This window comes from Corvus kubaryi, unplaced genomic scaffold (assembly GCF_017639235.1).
Source record: "Corvus kubaryi isolate FWS band 111438036 unplaced genomic scaffold, C.kubaryi_AGA036_p1.0 37396, whole genome shotgun sequence".
In the NCBI taxonomy this organism is placed as follows: Eukaryota; Metazoa; Chordata; class Aves; order Passeriformes; family Corvidae; genus Corvus; species Corvus kubaryi.
Window position 1 is genome coordinate 30,932,532 of NW_024581135.1, and position 26,379 is coordinate 30,958,910.

At 38.4% G+C, this 26,379-nt stretch overlaps 1 protein-coding gene across 3 annotated transcripts in view; it reads left to right on the top strand.

Annotated features, from left to right (window-relative positions):
• Positions 1–26,379, top strand: part of COL5A2 (collagen type V alpha 2 chain) — a 172,134-nt gene that overhangs the window by 96,052 nt on the left and 49,703 nt on the right. For all 3 annotated transcript variants that reach the window (XM_042040857.1, XM_042040855.1, XM_042040856.1), the window contains one exon: positions 25,433–25,657. In XM_042040857.1, the coding sequence (XP_041896791.1) occupies positions 25,474–25,657 (184 nt within the window). In that variant the 5' untranslated portion in view covers positions 25,433–25,473. The remainder of the gene's footprint in view (positions 1–25,432; positions 25,658–26,379) is intronic.

Here is a 26,379-nt window from a genome sequence, read left to right on the forward strand (position 1 = left end):
GACTCATCATCAAATCATGAGAGGATATAGAGTAATTGATCCACTATATGTTACTCCTTGGTACTGACAGATGTGATTATGTTTGGATCATATATAAGGTGGAAATGGGTAGAATTCACATTAATATGCCATTTAATAATGGAATAATAACTCTGCTTATAATAATCTTTATTATTACTGTTATGATAAATATGTTCTACTCAGGACCAGCAGAACAGATGCCTTCCTGAGTCATAATGAAAACCATGAATGTAGAATTTATTGTCTCTCTATAAATCACACTTTACTTTAAAATGAAGATTTTAAAACTTTTGCATTTTATTTATAATTTACACACTTTATTTGTTGTTTTGAATTACGCAGATATACACATTTACTCAAAATAGGAAGGAATTAGAACACATAATGCATGTGTTTGATACACCTGGAAATGTCCAACCAAACTAAAACTTGGTGCTACACCACACAACATGGTGCAATACAGTTTCTAAATAATTTTTTGTACCATTGCTCTTAGAAATTTCCGGAGCTGTTCACTATCTGTAAGAAAAGATGATACTGACCTGACTTCAGAGGTAAATGACAACTAAGAAATAAAGTTCAAGTGTTTAAAAATAACCAGTCTGAAACACTCTCTGAAAAAGGTATTTCGGACCACACCGTACCTTAATTTTTCTGTATGTAAGAGAGAAAGAGATGATCTAATGGATTTTTTTCTAACTAAACTCTAGGAAATTATTCTCAGGTTTGCAGCTCCTGTAAGTAAGCGTTGGAACAATGTTTTCTGAGAGTATTTGATAAAACCTGCCATCCTTTATGTAACAATTAAATCCATAGATGAATAGGGGATTGACACTGATTTGCCTCAGAGGGCTTGGTAGTTTTCAACTCAAAGACGAAACACTGTGGTTGCTGGTGTTGGGCTTCTTGAATGCTGTTCTGGTTCATTAATGTAAAATAGTGTGTCATCAGAGGAAAAACTGTGTACTGGTCTCTAAACCAGTATAAAGAGACACAGTTGTCTGAACTGTGTGAATCCATCTCCTTTTGTTATCATTGCTACAAATATATTGATTTGTGCCTTAGTGCAAGCTATGTATAAATTCTACATTTTTTTTTTATATATATATATCTATATATATATAAAATACATTGTTGTTATAAGCTGAAAAATGGGAGGGAGCTGATGTGATCTTCAGTTGTGCCATTTAATCTCTAGTGAGAAGAATGACTTGTGTGGAAAAATGCTCTTCAGAAAGACATAGTGTGTTTGCAAGGGACCTTTTTGTGGGAATTTTGCCACCAGGGAGCCATTGTCATAAGTAAGCTCTGTGGCTAGTAGCATATATGATTCTGTGTCAGTGAGTGCCATGTGTCAAAAAATGTAGGTGTTTTACATATGAAGAGCATTTTTAGAAATTGAAAATCTGAAGCAATTGAAATTTAACAGGCAGGAAGCTGGGTGGGCATTGCTTTACTGAAAGGAAAATGCTCCACAAGTGCCTGCTTTGCATTTCCCAAACACGCTGTGTGGTGAACGTGCAGTTGCCACACTGAACAAACACTGAGTGTATTCATTGAAGGCTTATTGGAGCTGGTGGGATGTTCATACTCTAGCATGGGTTCCTACAGCTCTCTGGAATTGCTGTGCATTTACTATGATGTTCTATTTGCTTTATAAAGTAGATGTCGGTTAATGCCATGCCATGAAAATGGTGTCCTCTCACCACCCACTTGGTAATGCCTGCTGGCCATGAACTGCACTCCCCATAAACTCCCCTTTGGTGACATGTTTGAGATTAAAAAGCAACAGTGCCAAGCAAGCAGCTGAATTAGCGCTCAGCTCAGTGGTGCACCTCTGCTGGATTATGCCTTTCTCTTGCCATGAACGGCACCATTTCAGGTGCCGTTGCCTAGAGCAGGCTTTTTCTTTGAGTAAGTCAGGGTGATAATGTGAAATAGAGAGGAAAAAATGCACAAGCAGTGATTTGTTGTGTTTAAGTAAGGAAGGAAATAAACTTTGGCCAAGGGCTGAAAATGAATCTCATCAAGCTAACCTGGGCCTTCAGACTGATTTGTATTCCACGTTTTCTGGATTTAATCTGCTTTGGGATTTCAGAGATATTTTTAAAGAAATAGAATAGTTTTCTGAACTCTGGAAGACTGAAGCTATTTCCGTTTGAAATGGCCTTGCTGGCTGTGTCTCAGTTTCCCATATGTACTAAAATACTGGAAAATGTGCTTTAGTTCTTTAGTAGTATGATGGGATGTAATTAGTTATAAAGACAGATGAAATGTAGATTTATTTATTTTTTTTTTCCCGTGCTTGGGTTAGTAATTATAACTGTCAGGAATTTTCCCTTATCACTCCTTCATATTTATCTAGTTCTCGGAGTACAAAATATATGGGAACTGCAGGGGGCAGGGGTGCAGTGACTGCAGGAAAGGAAACCCACAGATATTTGCTATGAGCAGCTGATCCCTGGAATAATGGCTTTTCAGCATTTTTTAATATGAGGGCCCTGAAAAATGTTGGCAGTGCAGTGTACTGCAGAGCATTTTAAATCTGCTAACAACACATTGCCTTTTCCGCTGGCTTTCTTTAAGCAGAGGGGCTGAGGTGCATGTCTTGACTGCATCTCAGTTCTATGTTGGAAACAAGGGAAATTTCCACAATCCTGGCTTGTTTGTTTCCTTTTATGCCCTGGCTTTTTTTGGGAAGAAGTGTCAGGGGCTGACTTAGAAGTGGCCTCTGATGTAATCTGGTCAGGGCCCAGGTTTGGAATATCAGGACACCTGGTTTCAGCTAGGATACACAGCTGCATTTGCATTTTATGCACTTCATACACAGCTGTAGTTATCTTAGGGGAACTCTGTATGTTAATACTGGATACATGAAATTCATTTTTAAGGAACGTGAAATATTTTTAAGGAACTATTTAAATATTTTGGGTTTAAATATTTTTTTACCATTTTATATGGAATTTATTGTGTATATTTAATATGCTCTTAGTTTGATAAGCAAACACTTGTATTTGCTTGTAGCTCCCAGAGCTATATGGATGATTTTGAGAGTTTAAGTTTGGTAGACATATTTATAAGACTGGTAAAAGTAGCAATGGAAAAGTGATTGGAAAGACATTTGCTTGATTATATTAAGAAATGTATTTGGATTGAGTATTGCTAGAAATTGGTGGCCATGATAGCAACACCATCCACACATGGAAAAAGAAGTCTTTTTCAGGAATCCCCCCAACCCACTTTTATTGTCTTTCCTGTAGGGAAATTTTCTGTCTTCAGTGCCTCTTTGTATTGCTGCACTTGGATAAATAAAAAATAGGTAGGATAAAAGAATTATTTACAATAATATAATATATTCCTAATACAAGTATTTTGATGCCCTCTCTCAAATTAGTTTGAACTTTTAAAAAATGGAGCCCTACCATCCTATTGTGGCCATGGCCTCCTATATTATTATGGTGTCCCTTATTTAACTGGTCAGAACATACACTAAATGTCTGTTAAATACATCAAGTTGAATCTGGTACATTTCCAGACTGGACTATTTGAAAGACAGAAGGAAATTTCATGCATATAAATCCATAAAAAATTCTGAATGAATGAAATCCCAGAGTGATCATGTCTGTTTTCCATTTATTATATATGCTATCCTGCACAGAGCAGGATATTATAGAATAATGTAATGCATAAGTCATGAACAAAAATTTTGTGAGGGATTTTAATTCATGGAAAGAAAAAGGAAGACTGTGGCTCACATTCCTTGAAGTCACAAACTCCTTTACCAAGGACAGCAATGTACATTGTAACCTGGTGGTAAGGTGCTACTCCAAGTGAACAAGTTTCTAGAAGAGATTCTGCACCCTTTTTTACCCTGCCATGTAATGTATCTTTTGGTGAACAGTGAAATAATCCACTGTGTCAGTAATTTAGATTTTGTCTTGCCAACAGAAGTTATTATTTTGGGTTATTAAAAAATTCTGGTTTAGGCTTGAATCCATATCTTAAGAGTTCCTTTGTAAATGTGAGGTAATTCTTGGTTTAGTTTAAAATAGGAAGAGAAGAAGAAATCTCCTGTTACTTTATGCTGTTTACCATTATAGACAGATGTCTGAAAGTACTTTTTAAAAACAGTTGAGGCCATTTCCTAACAGATAAAAGAGATCCTGAATAATGTGCTTGTTAAGTGCAGGGGTGTGTCTGATTCAGCTGCTTCAGGTTTCCAAACCATCAAGCAATGGAAAGGAGTGCAATAGGGTCGAGTCTCCTGTTCCCCGAAGTAGGATTGACTGGGGTCCTAGGGATGAAATAACAGAATCACAGCCTGGCTGTGATTAGCAGCCAGTGCTAGAAGATAAGTAAATAGCAGCAGGACATATTTCTCCTCACCATATGAGAGAGAACACTTAAAAGGCAGAGCTGCTAGTAAGCTCTATATAGAAGAGTCTGGAAAATAAACTCCTGCAGCATCGTTTTGATTTTCACTACATGTCTCAGAGCTTTGAAGTTGTTCTGGCAAGTGATGATTGGTTTGTTGTTGTTGGATACCTCAGCATGTATTCTTTATGCTTGCAACAGACATGAAGATTGCAAATAAATTGGGTAAATCATTTAAAATATGCTATGTGCTGTAGACAGAGGAAATTTGAGGAATGTGTTTAAATGTTAAGCCCTCACCACCTGTTTGCAGTACAAAAAAAAGCTGATAGATGCTGTCTCCTTTTTGACCCTAAGTTTTGGGTAACTTCTGTGGAAGGATTCCTGTAACATAAAAGTTGCTTATGTCTTGGGGGTAAGTGTTTTCAAAGTGATAGTTCAAGGTCCTTCATGCAAAAAAAAAAAAAAAAAAAAAGGAAAGAAAAAAAAAGGTAGTTGTTGTTTGCTGTAGTCAACTTCTTAAATTTTACTCTAAATAATTTGTTAGTGCTGGTAGAATTTTTCTAGATGTACTTATTACACTTAATGATGAGGTGAAGCAATCTAAACTTACAGAGAGAACAAGGAAAATGGACGAAAAATGGTGTTAATAGTTTAGTTTCCTATCTATCATCTCTTGGCAATATGCCACTACAAGGAATTATCTTTTTTTTGAAAGAGAAAATCCAAGACTGAGCATCAGTAATGGTCGCAGAGGGGAACTTTTATGTGTGTTAAGGTGAATAGCTGATGCAGAAGATGGATTGTGTACTGAAACTTTATGTTGCAAAACTTTGATCAATGCTTTTTTTAAGTTCTTTGATCTGTGTTAAACTGAAATTCCTCCTCTGGATGTTGTGTTCACCATGAGAAGCTGCAGTATGAGTGGGTGTATCTGGCTGGAAACTACCACTTTTAGCCTAGAAAAATGATCTCCAGTGGCATAAAAATAGATATAAAATGTGGCACAGAAACTCTTTTGTCTCTTGAGTTTGGATGAGTTTCTGTGAGGATGGAAATTCATATGAAGGTGCTTATTGGAGGTATTGGTCAGAGGTTTACCAGCCATCCACTGAAGGAAAATGAAAGCCGTACAGGTGACTTTTGAACCACTTGGGATTTGGGAGCCAAGAAATACATCTGCAATAGTTGAATAGAAGTCCAAAGGTGTTAATTGAGTTAATCTTACATTAAACAAACACAATTACTGTAGTTTAAGATAGTTTAAGTCTAGTTACTTTTCAGAAATACTTTGTTAGAAGATTCAGTTTAGTTTTAAAGCTTTTAGAGCAGATCTTCATGAAGAATGAGGAAATCAATGAAGGACAATTAAGGCAGATTTTAGGCTTTGATTTGGAAAAGGACTTGTCTGTTATTGCAGCATGGGAAACAGTGCATCAATGTCAGGGGACAATATGCTTTGCTTGGCATTGAAGAAGTCCTTAGTTACCTGTCTCTCATTCTTGTCAAGTTGCTTTTGGACTGTTTTGTGAGATCTGACATTCCCAGTGGGTCTTTGTAGCCACAGGTCAATATTTTGGTTTCTGCATTTATGAAAATACATGTCAGTGTTTCAGTTTTATTAACTCAAGCTCTTGAGATGAAGACATCCTGCAGAGCACATGGTGACAATCTAAAAAATGTTGGTTTTGTTGAAAATAACCAGTTTACATGTATGAAAGCTTTTACATACCAAAGTGGCAATAAGCATCTATAGTAGGGAAAAAAGTAATCAGTCTAATGTAGTAATTTAAGATTAGTTATTTCATAAAGCTTAGTATGCTGACTCTCCAAACTGTTCTGTTGGTGTGGGCATCCAGGCAGTTCCCAGAGGAACTGCTGGCTTGCTGCAGTGCGGGATTTAGCATCCTGCTGGCTCTGTGCCATTCCAGCCTTTTTCTGGGATCCGTGCTGGAACTGCCCAAAGCTCGAGCTCACCATGCAAGCAGAGTGCAGGTGTGTTTGGAGATGTCCATGGAGAAGCTGCATCTGCCTGGGCAGGCAGAATCTTCTCCACAGTTCTTAAATACCCTCCTGCTGCTCTCTAATTGACTCAGCAGGAGATGGAATTTATCACTTAGGACTGCTTTGCTAGGCACTGCAAATTAGGCTTGGGTTGGGTATCCTGCGCTGCGCTGCATGCTAAGAAATTTGTAGAAATCACTGGTTATGAAAATGCTCAGGAGTATCATTGGTGGCTCTTTTCACCACCCTGTGACATCCCCAAACCTTACCTGGATTTCGAATCCCAGACCACGTATTCTCACAGGCCATTGTGATTTAGTGAAGTTTTGCTTTCCTCTTTTATTATCCAAGGTAGCATCTTTGTCACTGAGTGAAAATAATTTCCTATTTGTGGAGATGGGAAAGTTCCCACCTTTTGAAAGGAGCATTATAACACAGATATGTTAAGGCTGAACCTCATGCTATTTGAGTAACTGCTTAGTGTCTGTGCTGTGTATTTTGACTTCAGGTTGGAAGTGGAGTTTCAGAAGGCAAACATGGAACAAACGTTGCTCAGTTCTATAGACGGTAATATATATATATATATATATAAAAATATATAGAGCATACATAGTGAATACGAAAAGTTGGGGGTCCTTGTGTATTTACAACTTCTAAACCTAAATGGTCAGTCAATGCTGAAGAGGGAATTTCACCACTGTGAAGAAGGTGGTATGATGTTCATCTGTAAGCCATGGGTTTCATCCCAGAACTTTTCTCCAGTATTTAAAGAATAATTCTTCCAAAGTATTTGAGTGAACTCCTTATTCCATAGCACTAATAAAGGATCCTATAAAATCATATAGTTTGGAGTAAAAATAAATAAATCATGCTGTCCAGTTGTAAATATAGATATGTATAAACCAATAAATTCTGTAGCACTTTGTTAAATTTCTGAAAGATTATTCACTGGATTCTTGTATTTGGAAGTACAAGTAACTGTTAGATCATCTATTATCTGACCCTTTAATATCATATTTCATTTGCTCTCACCACTTTACCTTGAACCCAGTATTCTGTGTTTATATTGATTACATCACTATTGAAAAATGTAGTGTGCCTCATTATCCTGGTTCTTCCAGAATTGTTAGAGGTACCTTTTAATTTTTTGATGGCTCCTCACCCATCTAATTGGAGAATACAGTGTCTCAGGGAGAGGTTAGGTTCTTGTGGACACTTGGTTCCCATCTGTGCTTCTGGATAATGTCAGTGGGGTCTAGTACATCTGGTGTGGTCTAATGTCATGTCTGTTTGCATGCTGGAAGTCTTGGGATCTCAGACATGCAGATTGAAAGGTATTGTCTGGTATCCACACTCTCATTTCCTAACAGGACATAATCTTTATTATTCTTTAGTGCCTCAGCACTAAAGCTCAGCAGTGATTTCTTTTCATTAGAGACTGAAAGTTTTAGATTATATCAATATTCACATCTACTAGAAATCTTGTCCTAGTATTGTTTGGGGTTTTTTTTGAAGGCTGACTACAATGTGGTTATTCCGCAATAGTGGCCAGGGATCATGGATCCCACTACAACCTGGGAGGCTCCACTGCCTCTTACAGTGAGATTTAGTGGACATGCTTTAGTGGTATTTACCTAGAGCTGTGAAAAGGCCTCAGAGATCAGCTCTAGTACAAATAACTTCCTTTGCCTTTGTAAGAGTCCTGGAACTGCTGCTAAACCAAGTGTGATGAGGCACGAGTCTCAAGTAAATTACATTATGGATAATAAGGAAAGACACTAAGAAATCATACAGAATTGAAATGATTTTTGAGAGAAATAATTTGTTCAGAATCCAATCATTATGCTGAGCTCTAATTGCGTATCTAATGTTATTTCTTTAAAAATGAACAGTGACTGGCCTAGTAACATAATATTTAAGAAAATGTTAGATTAGCAGCATAAATTGAAATACTGTTTGAATCAGATCTTGAAATGTAATTACCAAGTGCTGTATAGTCATTATGGAGAACATGGTTGCTACAGATGTACCTGATAGTGTACAGAGGTGATCTACACCAAACCAAAGCTTTCAAGTCATTTGACAGGTTATATAATAGAATCAATAAATGTCAGTGTCTAAGAATGAGTTTTATGGTGTAATAATTTCAGTTTGATCATTTGCAAACATTACTATCAAATGACATCTTTTTTTATATTTAGAGACTGTGTGTTTTCTGGTGATCAAATAGAAACTAGCAAGTGCAGGTATTTCTGGGTTTTGCATTCAAAACTAAAGAATACTAAGACTTTTAGCCTGTTTCAATGGCCAGATACTCAGCAGCTATGCAAGATTATTTTTTAGAATGGACATTTCTTATTTATAATTAGTTCTTTATTAATGCCACAACTGTGTCTCACTCAGCAGTCACCATTCTGATTTGTTGGCAAGATTCTGTGAAGTATGACAAGCAACATCTGAGCTATGTGCTTTTGTAAGTTGTTATATTTGATTTATAGACTGTATGGAGTGTAAACTGCACTGCTCTGCTTAATATCAAGAGTATAAGGGGCCCTGAAACAACAAAGCTGTTTATATTCTTGAAGTGTTGATATCCAAGGAATGCATCAGAGTGAGGTTTGCTACGAACACAATGTATTTATAACTTTATATTATATATTTATAACTTATAACAGTTATATTTATAACTGTTAAAATGGCACAGCCAACCATGTGGAACTTGGAACTATATAACTGGTATTGTTCTTCTGATACACTGAAAGGATATTTTGCATCCCAGAACCTTGTTGATGCAGCTCTATTGAGTAACTATGTCCTAAAATATGACTGGATAATTACAAAAATGAAGGTATACTTTGTAGAACCAAAAGAACAGTCTATATTTGGCATAATATAGTTCAAGCATTAAGTCAGACTGACTTCTGGTATTTGCTCCTGGTAGGAAAAAAAAAATCAGAAAACCTGCAAATTACACTGTTATGGTTTTAAATTACTAGATTTCTAAACTGGTGAGCATTGTATTAAAACCAAATCAGAGTGATTTCTATGTAATATAGCAGTTTATCAGGTGTGCACAGTGGGGCACTTCTTATCTTGAAAATGATCTTCTCCCTATTTGTCCTACAATGCATCAACAGGGAAGGTTCTCCACGCACCCAGAACTAAACAAATTTATATCAATTTTTTGTGTTTGAACTTAGGGGTTCAGAATTGCAGAGGAGGCTACATCCCTGCTGAAATGTCACAGAGCTCAATACTCAGCTGAATTGGTCATTCACTCAAAATTCTTTCAAAAAACCCCCAACCAAATCCAAAAACAAGAGTCTTCAATTTTCTAAAAATTGCCTATTGGGAAAATTTCTCTAGTAAAAATCCCATGTATGTAATTTACATAATATGTAACTTTATATATACACATATATATATATGTGTGTGTGTATATATATATATATATATATAAAGCTATTGCCTAGCTTTAGGTGGGTGCAACCTTTGTTGCACTTTGTACATTTTCATGGTTTACATATGAGAGTAATTGCAATAGCTCATGGCATCTGATAAAAATTTAATATGTCATGTATTAATTTTCAGTGCCTCCTACAACAGTAAGAAAACCAAAACAGCCTGCCAACCACAAATAAACCCTGTCAAAAATTCCTCTGTCAAGTGGTGAGCAAATTCCTTGTCAAGAAAGGATTTGTGATCCAAATATAGGAAATTCAAATGCCCCAAAGTTTCTAGCAGAAAAACAGAGAGCTAGTCAATGTGAATTGTAAATGTACAAAGAGGAGCCTGATCCAAATTTAATGAGGCTAAAAAATGTTTTTGTAATTGTTAAATTAAGGGGGTCTAAACTTTAACATTAAATTCTGGGTTGGATCTATAACATTGTTATATTTGTTTTCTACATAGGTCTTCAAAATCTTTAATATAGATAAAGTTATTGAAAATACATTAAATTATCCCCAGTAATCTTAATTTCTAGATCAAAGCAGTCAATGCTTTTGGGAAGGAAAAAGCTGAACTAATGTTTTCCAAAATGTATCTGAATGTGACTTGTTAACTGGGGATTTTTTTCAGCAGTAATGAAATCTGTGCTGGCTCATCCATTAGACAGAGATTTTTACTGGTGTGTTTTTTAGGACTAACCTTTCCATCTCTCACAAATAGCTATCTTATCTGTGTTATTTTCAGTTTCTAACAGGTCTTATTCTTGGTTTATGACTATTCTTAAAAATACATATTGTGTCTGCACCTTTGTGCATAGATGGCACAGTGTTTGTGCATGTTGGACAGCCCAGGACAGAGATGCTGTGGGTTGGGGTTCCGTGCGCCGTGGGGTCGCCGCAGCAGTGCCTGAACAGCCGCAGAAGCCGGCTGAGGTATGACCGTGCACAGCCACTCCTTTCTCTCAGGAATCTGCTGGGATACCACCACACCCTCTCCCAGGCTGCCCCCACAAACACCTCCCTTCTCTCTTTTCCAATGCTAGCTCAAGAATTACTCTTCCCCCAGTTTTTCCAGGTTACTCCTGCGATTGTATCTTGCTATTTGAGGTAGAAATGTTGCCTGCCAGCTGGAAACTGCTGGAAACAGGGAGGCCTTTTATGGAAATGCTGACACAACTTTATCTATAGCATAGCAGTGTAAAACATCTGTTTCCAATAAGGTGGTTATTATCTTTTCTTGTCAAACTTATCACTACAAAAATATTTTCAGTTTCTTCAATAAAAAGGGGTGCAGTTATAGACATGATAAGAAGGAGCTTTATGAAGGATGGTTTTCCCTTTTGATACTAATTTATGCATGTTTATTTCATTGCCAGAGGCAAAAAGCTATATTCCTTTTATATTCTCCCAGTTCATCAGTTTTGGTAGTTCTTCAGGGATACAACACAGAGGACCACATGTAGACATGCATCTTATTCTGCAGCTTTTAAAATTGCTACAATCTCCTTGTTTAAAAACTGGTGCACAGGTGACTGTGCTGAAGGGCAGTTGTAAACAGTGGGAGAGTCTGTCAGTGAGGAGGCTGATCCATGAACTTCAGTGCAACTTTACGTCTTCACACATATTCTGTACATTTAGTCGTGAGAATTTGTCTGGTTTTCTCTTTTGCTCACTTAATGCAGTTCTGTCTGTTGTTTTATCATGTGTAATAGTAAGATTTGTGACAACAGCTAGAGGTTAGGAGAGCACAGGCCTTGAAGGATTCTACTTTAAACATTGAATAAGGCCCTGATGAATAGAAGTAGAGAATTAATTCATACGGTGTTATCAACTCAGTGCTGAAGGCCTGCTTCTTGTGGGTGGTCTACGAGTATCAATTTGTTTTATTACTGGCATCTAGTATATGTTGCAACATTACTGAAAGCCTGAACTCTTACATGAAGTTTTGAAAAGAGCCTGGCAGAAAGCCCTCTCCCAAGGAGATGTGCACTGGTGTGTCAGCAGTTCCCTTTTAGATCACTGCTCTCTTTAAGGCAGAAGTTATGTTATACTTGAAGGCTGGTGAAAAGCTATTTTAGAGTACTGGCTGTTCACTGAGTATTTGGGAGGTCTGGGTGCAGCACACAGGTGAGGCACTTCTGCCTGGGATGAGATACAGAGCTTGGCCTCGCTGCACGGAGGACAGTCTGGCTCATTGCCCATATCTCACCTCGGTGTTCATGCAGATCAGTTGTGTCTCGTGTGTTGTAGCTCTACTGTGGGACACTCCTCCCTCAGAGTGCTCTGTCTTGAGCACTGGTGTGCACCTTTAATGGCTGAAATAGTCACTTCTTATGTCCTGCAGCACATTTTATTTGAGAAAATTTGATTCTAACAGCCCTTTAATAAATTTGATTCCGAGCCTACTAACCTGTTAGGATTAGTGATATTTAAAAAATAATATAGTGATGATATATTTAGACTTATTTGCAGAAAGGATTGTTGGGAGTAGCTGCATGAGGCTGTGTTAGCCCAGACCACCAGTGGAGAAGGGGTTAGTGAGGCAGGGCATTGGCAATACTGCATTTCTTCAGTAGTGTAAATAAATTTAGCAATAGGACACTGTGTTCTGGAAATTGTCACAAACCTCCTGTGCACTTTGTGGATAGATGCCAGCTATTTCTAATCCTTTGAGAATTGTCCAGTAGATAGGTATCTATGTGAAAAAACAGTTCCTGATCAAGGGACTATTAAGTCAAAATCTTCAGCTGGTGTAAACTGGAGAAAGTTCCGTCTACTGACAGCTCCTGATTTCTCAGAGCTGATTCTTCTAATCAGCTGTGAATGCAACACCCTATTTCCAGGCTTTTTCTTCAAGAAATATGAGTACTTTCGGTGGTGCCCTTTGTGATTGTAAACTTCTGAAGGAGCTAAAAGATCAGATTTGGTTCAAAAGCTCTGTTAAGTCTGCAGTATAACATCCTTAACTGATTAATTGAATTGCAGTACCAGGTAGAAGAAAACATGTTAATATGCAGAGATGTTCCAGTCCTGCTTTACACAAAAATGCGAGTAGTAACCAGGCAATAAAGCCACCTCTTAAAGGACTTGAACATAAATATGTTACAGGCTTTGAAGAACCAAGATAATGTTCTCACTTCTGTCCTTTGATGATCACAAGCATTGGACTTTACCGTTTCCTAGAGTGTGTTCCAAGATGTCCAGTACTTCGCTGAACTAGATTCATATTCCTAAATTAACAGTAAAAAATCTCAAATGACTGTCTATTTAAGGTGTTGTGGTTTACTTCTTGCTATGGAATTACTGACCCTTAAAAAGTCTTATCAAGCCATTCTTGAATGGGACATTGTTATGTTAAGGTGTCTTCTTGGTGTAACACTCGGATGTGTAAGGTGGAAAAGTAAAGTAAATATGTTTTTTACTTAGGGAAAAGGTTTCAAAGAAAGAATGTGGACCTTGAAGGGAAAAAATGAAGTGGAAGGGCTTTGTGGTTCAGAAAATGAAAATGTGTAGGAATCTAAAAAGATAGGAAATGAGGGTGCTTTTTGAGAAGTAAGACCTTTGAAGACTCTGGTGAGCTTGTGTTAAACTGGAGTTTATCTGAACCAAGCAAAACATTATTTGAGCTTCCCCAGGGAGTGATTTGAAAAATACTGCAGAGATTTGGTGAATGGACTTGTATGATGTTTGTATGCCAAACTGCTGTTTCAGTCACAGTATATTGTTTTAATGCAAAACCTGCAATAATTCCCTGTTTAAATAGAGCCCACCAGGCCCTAAAGTGAACCTTAATGTCCTTTATGAAAAGTCCTAAACTGTCAGGTTGAAAGAAGTAATTGGGCTGCTGTTGTTTGTTGCTCATATTGCAGTCTTAAATGCTGTGTGAAAGATGTAATTCGAGATGCATTTCTTGTAGGACAGATAATCACTTCTAATGATCCACTGCATTAGAGAGAAAAACCCCAAAACTATGCTGAAAGGTGTGTATAAGGAATTGATACGATGCATCATGAAATTTTAGTGCCTCTAAATGTAACACAATAATGCTTTACATGGTATCAAAGCCCACTGACATTAATAGGTGTCTTTTGATGCCATTAGCTCTGTCCCCAAAGGTTTATCATTTAATGGCACTGAAGACTGAATTAAAAAAGCTGGTTTTCAGCTGGGTTTGTGCTACTATCATGTAAGTTTGGAGATGACTAAACTAAGACACTTTCACCATTAAACTAAGTCTAAGGTGTTGTGCAGGACTCCTGGCTTCCAGCTGGTGATTTCCACTTCAAAGCCCAAAGTTTGGTCATGTTAGAGCCCAGTTCTATGTCAAGGTTCCCTGTGTTGTTCATACCGATTTCTGGGTGCAGTGAAGGACCAAGTTTTGATATGAGCAATGGGGCATAGTCACACTAGAGTGCCCACATACCCTGAATTGTTCCCTAGAAGTGATCTTGAGTCTAATGTTTGAGTTACATCCCTTAAGAACGGATGCTTCTCTCAACCACACACAGGTTTTCATTCTTTTATAGAAATGTTTTATTTTCTCTTTTGTATTTTATGCATTTACATGAACCTAATTGCAGCTCCTGGCTCTGCTTTCAGAGTTAAGTGATTCAACAAGATGTCAGTATTCAGAATGCTTTGCTTTGGAAAAAACCATTATTGTAACTTGGATGCTGCCTCCTTGGGCTTTTAAAGGCTGATATCAAAGAAACAATAGTAGGATAAAATTAAAAAGATCTGAAAAATGATGAAATAGTTTTGAAAGGAGGAACTAAGGGAAATGCTAAGTAGATTATGTTCAAAGCAAACAGTAGCTGGAGGTGATGACGGCTGGTTTGTTTTAAACTAGGCATCCCTACATGAATTTTAATTCATTCCAAACTTTTTAGTATGGATTATTTGCCTGACAAAAGTTCATTATGCTTCCTCCCTGAAGTATGGAAAGATATCCAGTGATTAGGAGCAGGAGAGCCTGCAGGAAAGCCTTTCATTTCCTCTGTCCCAGAAACCATAATCCTGCACCAGAGCAAAGTAATGGCTGGTATGTATCCATTTATTACTGCAGTGCATCTAAATGACAGGGTGGATAGTATGTCGTCTTTGCTGATTTTTTTTCTTTTTTTCTTTTTTTTTTTAAACATTTGTATGGACCAAGAATTGGGACAGTAGCAAAGACAAGTTAGAAATTAAATGGAAATAAAAATTTGTAACTTTATTCCAGTGCATCATACAGTAACACAGAATCTCCAGGTGGCAAAGATACCTGTAGTTCTTCTTTCATGGGATTTTTCTTGCCAAGTTAATGTCCTTTTCTACTGTTGCATCAAGGCAAAATAAGAAACTGGGTTTTATTTAAAATTCCTTCTTAAATTTAATGAAGTTATGCAGCACTCTGAAAATGGAGTGAGGACGTTCTTCACCTGACCTAGCTCTGCTCTTCTTCCAGTGGGATTCAAAGTACGTCCGCAAATATGAGTCTACTTGAAGTCATCCTTGTTGCAGTGTACAATCACCAGCCTATGCTAGAGGGGAAGCTGCTCTTAAATAACTGAGTTTTCCCTAGTCAGCCTGGATGAGTTGGGGCAACCTTGAAAAGGTCTCATGGCTCAGAAATGATGAAAAAGATGGAATTGGGTCAGGTCAATGAAAACATTTTTCCGCAGCTTGACTTGGATGTTTTTTTACAAGACTTTTGTTGGTGTGACGTTCCCTCTAGCAAATCCCAGTAGGTTTTTTTGACTGAAATAGGTGATTTCAAACATCGTGAGAATGAAAGAAAAGGTTTTCAAGTTATGTAGCTAATAAAAGGACTGTCCTTGGTATTTTGGTAATGAAATGCTTTCCAACAAAAAAAAAACCCTCAAAAAACCCACAACCCACATTGTAGAAAAATTCTTGAGCAATACTGTTGTCTTTCTTTTATATTCAGTCTCAAAGATTTTTTTCATCCCAAACCTTTATTGAAATGAACTGAGTCCTACTCACTTGTTACTTACTAACATTGTTACTTTTACACACTGAAAGGAGGAAACTACTTATTGCTCCTGTATCTATAAGTAATAAATAAGTTTCACTCTCTCGTGGGCATGAGACGCATCTAAATCGCTGTCTTTTCCTCATGTACATGTGTGATTATCTTCAGGATTACGCTTGAAAACCAGTCTGCTCCTTTAGAACCTTCCTCCCTGATGCTGTGCAGAAAGCAGCCATGGTGCCCTGAGGGCTGCCGAAGTCTGTTCCATGTCAGCTTGGAACCAGAAGCTGCTGACTGAGCTGTCTGAACTGTGGTAAAGGTAATGGTGGCAGAAAAGAAACAAGAGGCTTTGTTCCTGAAACTTTTGCAGACTTTTTTGCTTACCATTCTTCTTTTTTAATTTCTCACAGGCCCAGAATTTCAGCAAATGAATGGCTTTGCTGTACAAACAGTGTATTATGAGTACTTTCCAGCAATACCTTCCTACTCCACCCAAACACTGGGTAGTTTTCACTTCAGTTTGAAATGCTGAGGCTGTTGGAATGCAAGGATTTTTAATTATGGAATTGAATTTTCTTGCTAATTACAAATCTTTAGTTGAAAAAGAGGGTGATATTAGCCAGCAAGGATGCATTTAGGGGATTACAGGAGTCTACTTTGCGAACCGCAATGTAGAATAGCTTTGTGGAAAAGGCAGTGTGTAATGATAGGTTTCTCTTGAACTTTGATGTGTATGGCTTCAAAGAATGAGGGTGTTTGGGCAGCAGCAAGTGTGTTTCTCTTAGATATAATAAGAAAAGACATCCATATGCATTTTGTGTGACTTCAAAAGAGCTAAATCCTACAAAACAAGGAAGGCAAACCAGTTACTTTGCAGTGCATTGCTATTTTATTACTTAGACTCTGAGTATTAGAGCATATGTGAAACTGGTACAGTGGAACTTGTAGGATTTGGAATGGATGGGTGCAGAGAAGAGCAGACAGCAGTTAGGGCTATTTATTTAATGCATTTTCCCCTTTCCATTAAATTGATTGAATCTGATTGCCTTCTACAGTGAGATGATTGGCTTGGTGCATAAGTGAAGATGTTTACTTTTGGTTCAGCAATGCTTTTGACACCATCTCCCGTAACATCCATTGGCAGTTTGGGGAAGTGCTCAGTATGGGACTGAATGGGTGGGCAACAACGTGAACGAGGACCTGGTGGGACTGTTGAGTTCAAAGAGTAATGGTTGGCAATTCTTAGTCCAGCTGGTGGCTAGATAATGGTGACATTCCTCAGGGATCACTTCTGGGAACATCAAGAGATGGTAATTTCAGAATCTGGCTGACACAGTGCAATCTTACCCCACATGGCTTGTTCCTTGGGCCATTGCTTTCTGGCTGACTGCACAGCCAAGGTGGTTTCTTGTGAATTGTCCATAGATTTACTACAGGAGTGAGTGGAAACTGTCACTGATAGTGACACAGGAAGCAACTGAGAAAATTTTCTTCCCAGCCAAAATGCTTTATTTTTACTAATTCACCAAGTCCAAGTCTGGCTTTTCGAAAGACCAAAATCAAACATTTATGGATTCCAGAACAGGGAGCCAAAATAGACTGTAGAAGAATATTACATTTTCGCTGTAATCTTGCTATTTTAGACTTAAGTTTAGAAATATTATGTGCAGTTCGTTACGTCCTAATCAGATTGGCTTTAATTTGCAATAGCAGCAAGTTGGGCAGAATTTCCACTGTTGGGGTGTGTTTGCTTTCAGAATGAAACCTCTTATATTTTAGGAAATGTGCTAATTGCAGGTTTAGTTTTGTTTTAATTTTGAAGACAATGCCTGCATTGCTGAACTTGTGTGTGTTCAGCAGTGCCAAGCCCAGGATCTGCCTCCACCGCCTGAAATGGGTTTGCTATGTGTTCTCTTTGTGAGTTGCCCACCAAAAAAATCTGATGTTTCTCTGGAACCAGCCTGTCTTCGTGCAAATGAAGTGATTCCTCTTAAAAATGTCATCCCTTAGTCAAGAATGTGCTCTAGCATTTTGCTTATAAAACTGAATGATCTCTGTTGCCTCAAGCCTCTTTTGAGATAATAAAACATAATAATTGCCCTTGATAAGCACTTTCAGGCTTTTTCTGCACTGAGTCAGCAGTAGCTCAGCTGACTAACTACCTTTCATGACAAAGTCCAAGCAGAGCGTTTGTGGCCATATGGACTCCAGCAGAGACCAGGGACCCCGCTACCGACTTCAGCTTTTGACTGATTTGCTCCAACTGCTGGAATCTGCAATAGTGTTTTCTCAGGCGTGCCCTGAATGCCTCCTCATTACAGTCTCTGTGCAGCCTTAGACATTTGGAAGTAATTTCATTTCCCACTGTATGCTGGAGGCTTGATTGGTGTCATCTGAGAGTATTTGTATAAGCACTGCTGGCATATCAGACTCTTCAACTCTCTCCTTCACCCTATTCTCCTGCAGGCACCTAGTGTAGAAACCCAGAGTGCTGAGAATATTTCTCTGCCTGTTCTTAAGGGTTTTTACCCCCCTGGACACCACTGGTATAGCTTTAAACCTTGGAAAAAATTACCAACAGTCAGATAACAGCTAGAAAATACAGTGGTGTGAATTAGGTGATAGACTACTATGTATTGTCACGGGGTGAAAAATTTAGAGGTTTTAGGCTTCTCTTTATAGTATATAGATAAGAGTAAAAAATACCAAAATGGAGGATTGTTGTTGTTCTCTAAACCTTCTTCTCCTTCTTCTACCACTCCTTATTTTGCAGTAAAAGTAGTTTGGAATGACTGGATAGAAAATTCCGCAGTTCCTAGTCGTGTTACTGAATAATTGGTAAGAAAGTAAAAATAATGTACGTTTTTAGTAACTATTGGTTAAAATGTCTTTAAAATGCTGTGTGAATCTTGATAATGGCTCTCACTCCTGCTTTTCCTCCCTCCATGCTGTACCTGGGTCACGCTAGTGGCTCAGTTCCTCTGATAAGACTTCATAAACAGCTATCTAGAAGCATTGAAACTACAGAAGAAGTCTCGTTTTATCTTTTAAGCGCCTTGCAAGGACTTTCAGCAAATTCTCTCCCATCAGGAGAGACTCGATTTATGGCACGCTAAAGTGTCACCTAGCAATGTGTCCAGCCAGCCTACTTGTGAACTGAAATAAAACCAGAGAAAAAGAAAGTTAAACATGTTTATATCTAACCTTGTTCTTGGGATAACTCTAATGAGTTAATTTAACTAAGTGCTTTTCAAATAGACTGGTCCAAAACTGGGATAACCAAAAGGAAAGGACCAGCCTGACTAAACTTTGAGCAAAGTTGCTTCTGCAGTGTCCTGCCTTGTCTGGGGTGTTTACAAGGGTTGAGTCCTGTTTAGCAGCTCAGGACCAGTGAGCTTAAGATGCAGATACACCACCATGATTTGCTTTTGAATAGTATAATTGAATAGTATAATAAACATTGGATAGTGCTGTGGGACCAGCGAGAGAAAGCCTTTTTACTGGAAGGGATCCTAGTGTATTCTGCCTTTGTATTCAGCATGTGTTGGATCTAGCTGTAAAAATATTGTTCTTGATTGTTCTGTCTTGGAAATGAAACTTATCCATAAAAAGGCAAGAAAAACTTCTGTTTGCCCTGATGGAGACATAAATCCATGAACCTGTGAGAAAAAGGGGAAATAGAGGCCACCAACCCAAATGCATGGCAGAATTGATTCCATCCAGATAAGTGTAGAAGCAGTTGTGTACTTCACATATTGATATAAAATTAATTTGGAGGTTTTTAACTGTATCCTAAGCATGGTTTTTCCTATCCAGTTTTCCCCATTCAGTCAAAATTGAAATCACAATGCTGAGTGGAAAATAGATTTATTGATTTATTTTGGCACAATTTTCTGGAAGAAACAAACCCCAGCTGCCAGGTCACACTAAGAGTGCCCTTTATCTGAGAGATTGTTTCTTCTCCCGAGTCAGGGTATATCGTTCTGCTGTTGCTTTCTGCTTCTAACTGGTGTTTAGAGCTTGGAGGCTGGATTTTCTTAGTTGGTGAATCTCAGACGGTGAACTCCCTCCCTGTAGTGCCAGCCAGATGGAGTGTATGGCTTTAGGAAGGCTTCATTGATAGTCACAGCAATTTCAACAATTAATTAAGTCTCTTCTTGGGGACTGACTTGCACCTTCATGCTTCACAGTATTTATTCATACTTACTGGTATTTGTGGCCTCTGCAGGAAAACCAGTTGAGCCTGTAATTTTCCAGGTGAAAATATGTGTTTTAAAATTACCTACATCATTTAAGGGAACACCCTGGAACTTTTCTATTTCTGAAGGCTTGCAGCTCCTTGTCTAGAGAGATGGCCTCCCCAATCACATTGACACTCACTTGGACTTAAAAGCATTCAACATCTTTCATTCTGTGGAATGCTGTTAAAAAGGTTTATTAATTGTCAACTTTGCAAATTATCCCCTAGGATTTTTTTTAAGCAGGAACTCTGGGGGATACCCCACCTCTTTTCCTAAGAAAAAATTCTGATGAAACCCAGTTTCTTACAGGTTTGTGTTTTAAACTTCCTGCTTGTGTGCATTCCCAAAAGTATAATGCAAGGGATTTGTTCTTACCCACTTTTTTACAAGTGAGGTGGGGCAGTAACTTGGAGCTCCCTTGTCTTCCTGAATGTGTATGTCCACAAAACTGTGTATCAGTTCAGTCTTTTATTAGTAAAGTATTCCAGGTTCATCCTCATGTGTGTAACTGTAAAGTACTGATGTGAATTCTCTGTTAATCATCATTAACAGTAATTGTTTCTGTGTAACAAATGCAGAATAGATTTTGTATTTGTCAGCACTCCTGAGAACTATCTGATTTTTCAGAATAATTGATGTTTACATTATAATTTGTAAGTCACAGTAATTTGGATAATACGTTATTATTACTCCAAAAAAAATTACCAAAATATAAACAAAACAGGCAGTCTGATTCTTATTGGAGTAAATGAGAGGGTTTTTCCCATTGATTTAATGGGATCTGGATCAAACCCTACATTATTGTTGCAGCAGGCTGACAGTCAAACATTATTAACACCAAGCTCCCGTTGTCCCTGTCTTGGCAGTCTGCACACATGCACAACAGTACATCTGCAGAATGATTGTTAGCACGTATCATCTTTCACTTTGATTTACTTCTGCACCTCTGCTTTGTGAGTCAGTCAGCAGGATTAACTTTTGTAATTCATATCTCAAAACTCAGCTTTTCATTTTCTAGCTTTTTAAACTTTAAAACCACTGTATCTGTGTAATCTCATATTTCCCTATGCTTTTCACAAACTAGCGCAAGGATGACAGAGAGGATGACAAGATACCTGTGCAAGCTGGTTTATTTCTAACCTTTTTTCATTAAATAACTATACCTCTTCTGTTCCAGTCTTTTTATGTTAAGCAATGCAAAAGAATTGGGGTTTGGTTACACTACACATCAAGACGCCCCTCCTAGCAGAAGAAAGCCTAAAACTGGCAGACTGTGCTTTCACTACCAGTCATCTTTTTTGTTTTTGTTAGGCTGTGTACTCTACCACTGTAGGTCTGTCAGCCTCTAGATTCCTTTAACTAGCACATTGGTAGGACCACTAAAAATGCAATGAAATGGAGCTGCTTTGATGGCAAATCCTTTTCTTTTCCTTGCCATTTCCTCTATGAACCTAAGTTGTTCATGTCTGCAGAAAAAACTCATATCTGCAGGTTTTGCTCGGGCCATTTATTTTCTTCAAGTAGATCACTGAGAAATATATTCCTGTCCTTCATATACCTGCCATCACCTCAGCTGAGGGTAGTGGTGGTTCACCCCTTCTACTTTTTATGGTGCACATTTTTGTGGTGTCATTTTCCCTCTTTCTTTATCTCTCTCTCACTCTCTCAGTGTCTCACTCTCGTTTGTTTCTACCCAGTTCCATGTCCAGGCCTTACTTTCCTTTTTCCATGTGCAAGATGTGAACCAGGAATCAGTGAAAGCAATATGGGCACAGCAATGTGAAGCACATAACTTTAAACAGCAAATGAAGCAGCAGTAAATTTCCAGGTGTTGCTTTCAAAATGATGTGGTGAAAAATTGAAATGATTTAATATGCTGTCTTTTCAAACCCTTGTCCTGCTGTTGGCTTGTTGAGGAGTGGAATTCACCTTGAGAGAGATGTACTCGAAATGAAAACAAGCTCAGCTTAAGCAGCCCAAAGCAGGGTAGGCCTTACACGCTTGGTCTGTTCACAGACTTTGACACTTGCTCGTGAAGACTGATGGGCATTGACAGCCATCTAGTGGCTGGGATGACATGTTGGGGTCCCTGTCCCCTTCTTCCTCCCCCCAGTAATTAGTACAGCTTCAGTGGTGACACCAAACTGGGGCTGGGTAGGTCAGTGCCTGATGTGATTTTTACTTCCAAGCTACTGATGCGTAGTCTCTGTGTCTGAGGATCCAGTAAATTACCTGTAACCAACTGTTTGACTGCTGATAAATCAGTTCCTTAAAGTAAAACCCATATTCCAACACATCAATATATAGCAGAAAGAAATTGCATTTTACTTACTGTGCTTTGCATTGAAATCCTCTTTCTCAAGGTTGGTTGTTGTGTAAGCTCATGAATGAATGAGTCCTTAAATATGTCATTGGCTATTTCCCCTGCCTCGCCTTTTATATTTGCAGACTGTATTGAAACTCGATGGGTTTTGAATCCTGTCTGATCTTTACTCAGGTCCAATACCAACTGGAGTTGTACTTTTTAGTTGGTAAGAAAAGAATTGGTGAATGGCCTAGCAGATCCTTTTGCCTCATTAAAAATTTCCAAAGCTGCTTCTCAAGCCACTCGGCACCTTGTGTTACAACTGTAGAGGTAGAAAGAACATGTGATATATAAAGAGTTTGTAAGTTGGTCCCTGTGATTAAAACAAACCTGCAAATTTCCAAGCTATAGAGGAAATGGTAGAATGATTTCCTTTGCTGCCTTTGCTGCTCTGGGTGTAGCTGGATAACATGCCTGCAGTTCAGGCCTGGGAATAGAATGTCAAAATGTTCTTGTGAAATGAGTTGGCTTTGAAACAGCTGCTCTTTCCAGGTTACTCTTTCAGTGTAATGCAGTCACAGCAGAAAGAAAAACTAGGAGCACTGAATTGAATCAAAAGATGTACAATTGTCTTTTCTGACAATATTATATGATGGTGGGTTTTTCCTTTTGTTTCTTGGTTGGTGGTTTTTTTTAATGACCATCATATCTGCAATCTGGTAGGGGAGCAGACTTAGTAGCTTTCAGAAGTTGGTATATGCTTTTTTCCCCTGTGTTTGTCTGCCCCTGTCTTTCCCAGCCGCTGAGCGGGACCCAGGCAGAAGCTAGTCACCATCTGGCTGAGCTCTGATTTGCCAAAGCAGTTGCTATGTGGTTTATTTGAAGTTATGACAGAATGCTGACTTTGGGCTCAATAACTTAGAAATTTCATTTATGCAAACTGCTGCTCTTTTGAACAGCACAACGAGTTCTGCGGGTGATACGTTAAAGAAGACACAGACCATATGCCAGACATCTGGGGCGAAAAGGCTAAATATGTCAGACAGTGCATTATGTCATGCTCACAAGGGAGAAGTGAGAAGAGTGGTTTCCAAAATACGATCTGCAGTTTGGAAAACGATTCTCACAGTGTCATAAATGGACTGTACAGCACACTTGGTTGATGTCTTTACTTCACACTGAAAACATTTCCTCCCGAGCTTCTGCAGCACCTCTTCGAGTCATTTTGTCTGTTGGTGTAATAAAGCAGTTGATGAGGAGCTGACCTGGTGAAAATTTCAATTTGAGTTTGTGTTAGAGAGCTGTTAGTGATGGCAGGCAACAGTTAATGACACATCTGCTCCCCTTCTTCAAGCTTTGACATTGATGGAGTAACTGGACTTGAGATGAGGCACGAAGCTGAAATTCCAAATCTGCTCATGTTTATTACTTCGTAATTTTCTGTTTACATCTGGTTTAAATTAGGACAGAAATGTATGGAACAGTGAAATTGTCCTTGTGCTTAGAGCTGTTAATTTTTATACTAGTAACAAGTTTGCTTAAACAAACAATGCTTGTGATCTTTGACTAAGGGGATGTGTCCTGTGTATATAATTGACCTTACTCTCAGTCTTGTATCAGTTAGAAATTAGACCTGTTTGGGAATTTTCAGCAGTAGTTTTAACTGGATTGTCCAATTTCAAAGAGATTTTTGAGGGATTTCTGTGGTCAGATGGCATTCCCACCCATGTAAGATCAGTCTTCTCTGCAGCATCTCAGGGGTCAGGAGAATAATTTTTGGACTGTGAGTGACAGCTTTGCCGTGTATGGCTCAGAAACTGTCTTGGCACTGGGATTCTTGGTTTGCAAGTTTTGACACATGGTCTAGGGACAGCCTGGGGATGGTTCTTTGGTCTTGCGGCTGCTTGCTCTGTTAAAGGATGAAATATTCGTTGGGACAAAATGAAAAAATCTTTTCTTGCTGCTAGGAGATTCTGTAAAATACTGGATGCACAATCAAAACTTTCCAATTTACTTCATTTTTGAACTCTTTCTCAGACATATTTTAATTTTAGGAGAAGATACTGAGATATACTCAGCTAGTGATTAAAAAAAAATTCCAAACATATCTGGAGTGTTTGGCTACAAAGTAGGAAAAAAACAAAGGCAAAGACTTAAATATGGGTAAAAACAGTACAAATGTGAGTAAATGTGATTGTGTGAATAAGTACACAGAGAGAGGGTGTATGCATATAGTCAGTCCCTACTGGTCCTATATAAATAGTGACGTAGGATGGTCTTTCATGTATGGTTAAAATATTTAAGGGGTATTTTGTATCCAGTTAAGATATATTGTGTGTGTGCTGGGTTAATCATGTGGGGCTATGACCAGCTGGATTATAAAAACTGAGCATAAATCATGTGAGGAGCCTCTCATCACTCAGCTGGAGACACTGCTGCAAGTGCCACTGCAGTGGGTGCTGCTGTTGCCACTGGACAGAGGCTGGCTCTCCTGTTCAGAAGATTTGATTCTTTGTGCTGGTATTCCCATACACCAATAAATAAATCTTACCCAATAAATGGGATTGTCTTTTTTCTTTCCCCCAGCTGCTGCTGTGTCTGTCCCATCTGTCTGTATAAGCCAGCAGGGAGCAGGCAGCGTGTGCCGTTCTGGACAGAAGTGTCACAGGTTCTTGTCCCTGGTCAGACCTCTCCAATGCCCTGTGCTCAGCACTTACACAGAGCAGGGAGTTGGCAGGAGTTCCTCAGGGCAGAGGCGACACCCCTCTGAGCAGGCTGACATCCAAAAACTCATGAGGCATTCACTTGGTACGGTGGAGGAATTGTGCACTCTATGGCGATTCTATTTTTCTTCTTTCTGATCAAGAAATAAAGTGATAAATTAAGAGAGACATGTAAGATGACTGGTATTTAAAAGTCAGGAACATCAGCTTCAGCTATGCTGGTGCACTGTTTCCTCTGCATACGTGATGCTGCTTCTCATCTTGTGCTCTTTCCTTATCCAGTCCTCTTCCTTTGATTTTGTGGTTGGAAAATGTGTTGTATATTCTCTCCTCTGTCCCAGGAGAAGATGGTGAAGAAATAGCCTGCACTCAGAATGGACAGATGTACCTGAACAGGGATATTTGGAAGCCCTCACCATGCCAAATCTGTGTCTGTGACAATGGAGCTATTCTTTGCGATGAAATCCAGTGTCAAGATCTGCTGGAGTGTGAGAACCCCCAGGTGCCCCCGGGAGAGTGCTGTCCTGTGTGTCCCCACACATCACGGGATTTTGACCCCACCATTGGTAAGAGCCTTTTCTAGTTTGAAAGGAGAGACAGCCCAAAGAACTAGGAAGCATGTGATATTGAACTTTCTAAGGCTATTTTTATGGTGAAAATTTAAATCTGAAAATGGTAGGTGGTTGACACTTAAAATCCCTCTTGGGTTGCCCCACGGCTGACTCAAGACAGTTTGCTTTAGGTTATGAATCTGATACAAGCCCAAATGGCTTTACAGCTAAAAGGTTGATCTGAAATCCATCTTGATATTAGGTCGAATACTTGCTTCTTTTTGTGGTTCATCTGAAACATAAATATATATAATAAACATATTAAGATAAATATATATTGAATACATAATGATATGTAATAAGTGCATTCTTTAAAGTGCTCAGTTCAGGGACCCTCTAATAGACGAATAAATGTAAACAGTGGAAAGTGTTTCTCCAACGTGAAAACAGGGATCCTTTTGTGAGACATAAAAGAAGTGCGAAGTATTATTAACTCCCTATTTGCATCCTTTCTGTTATATACCTTGAAGATTGTCTTTTCCAGTCAAGTTCTTCCTGGAGAGATGTGGATAAAGGAATCCTTCCTCAATTTTTCTAAAAGAAAATTTCTTACTGTGCAATGAAAGCTACATAATACTGTGCAATGAATTATATAAAACTATGTTCAATGTATAATAGTTAATTTCTTCAGGAGATAAAATTGTTGATCAGCTTAATATTGAGCAAAGTAGTGATAA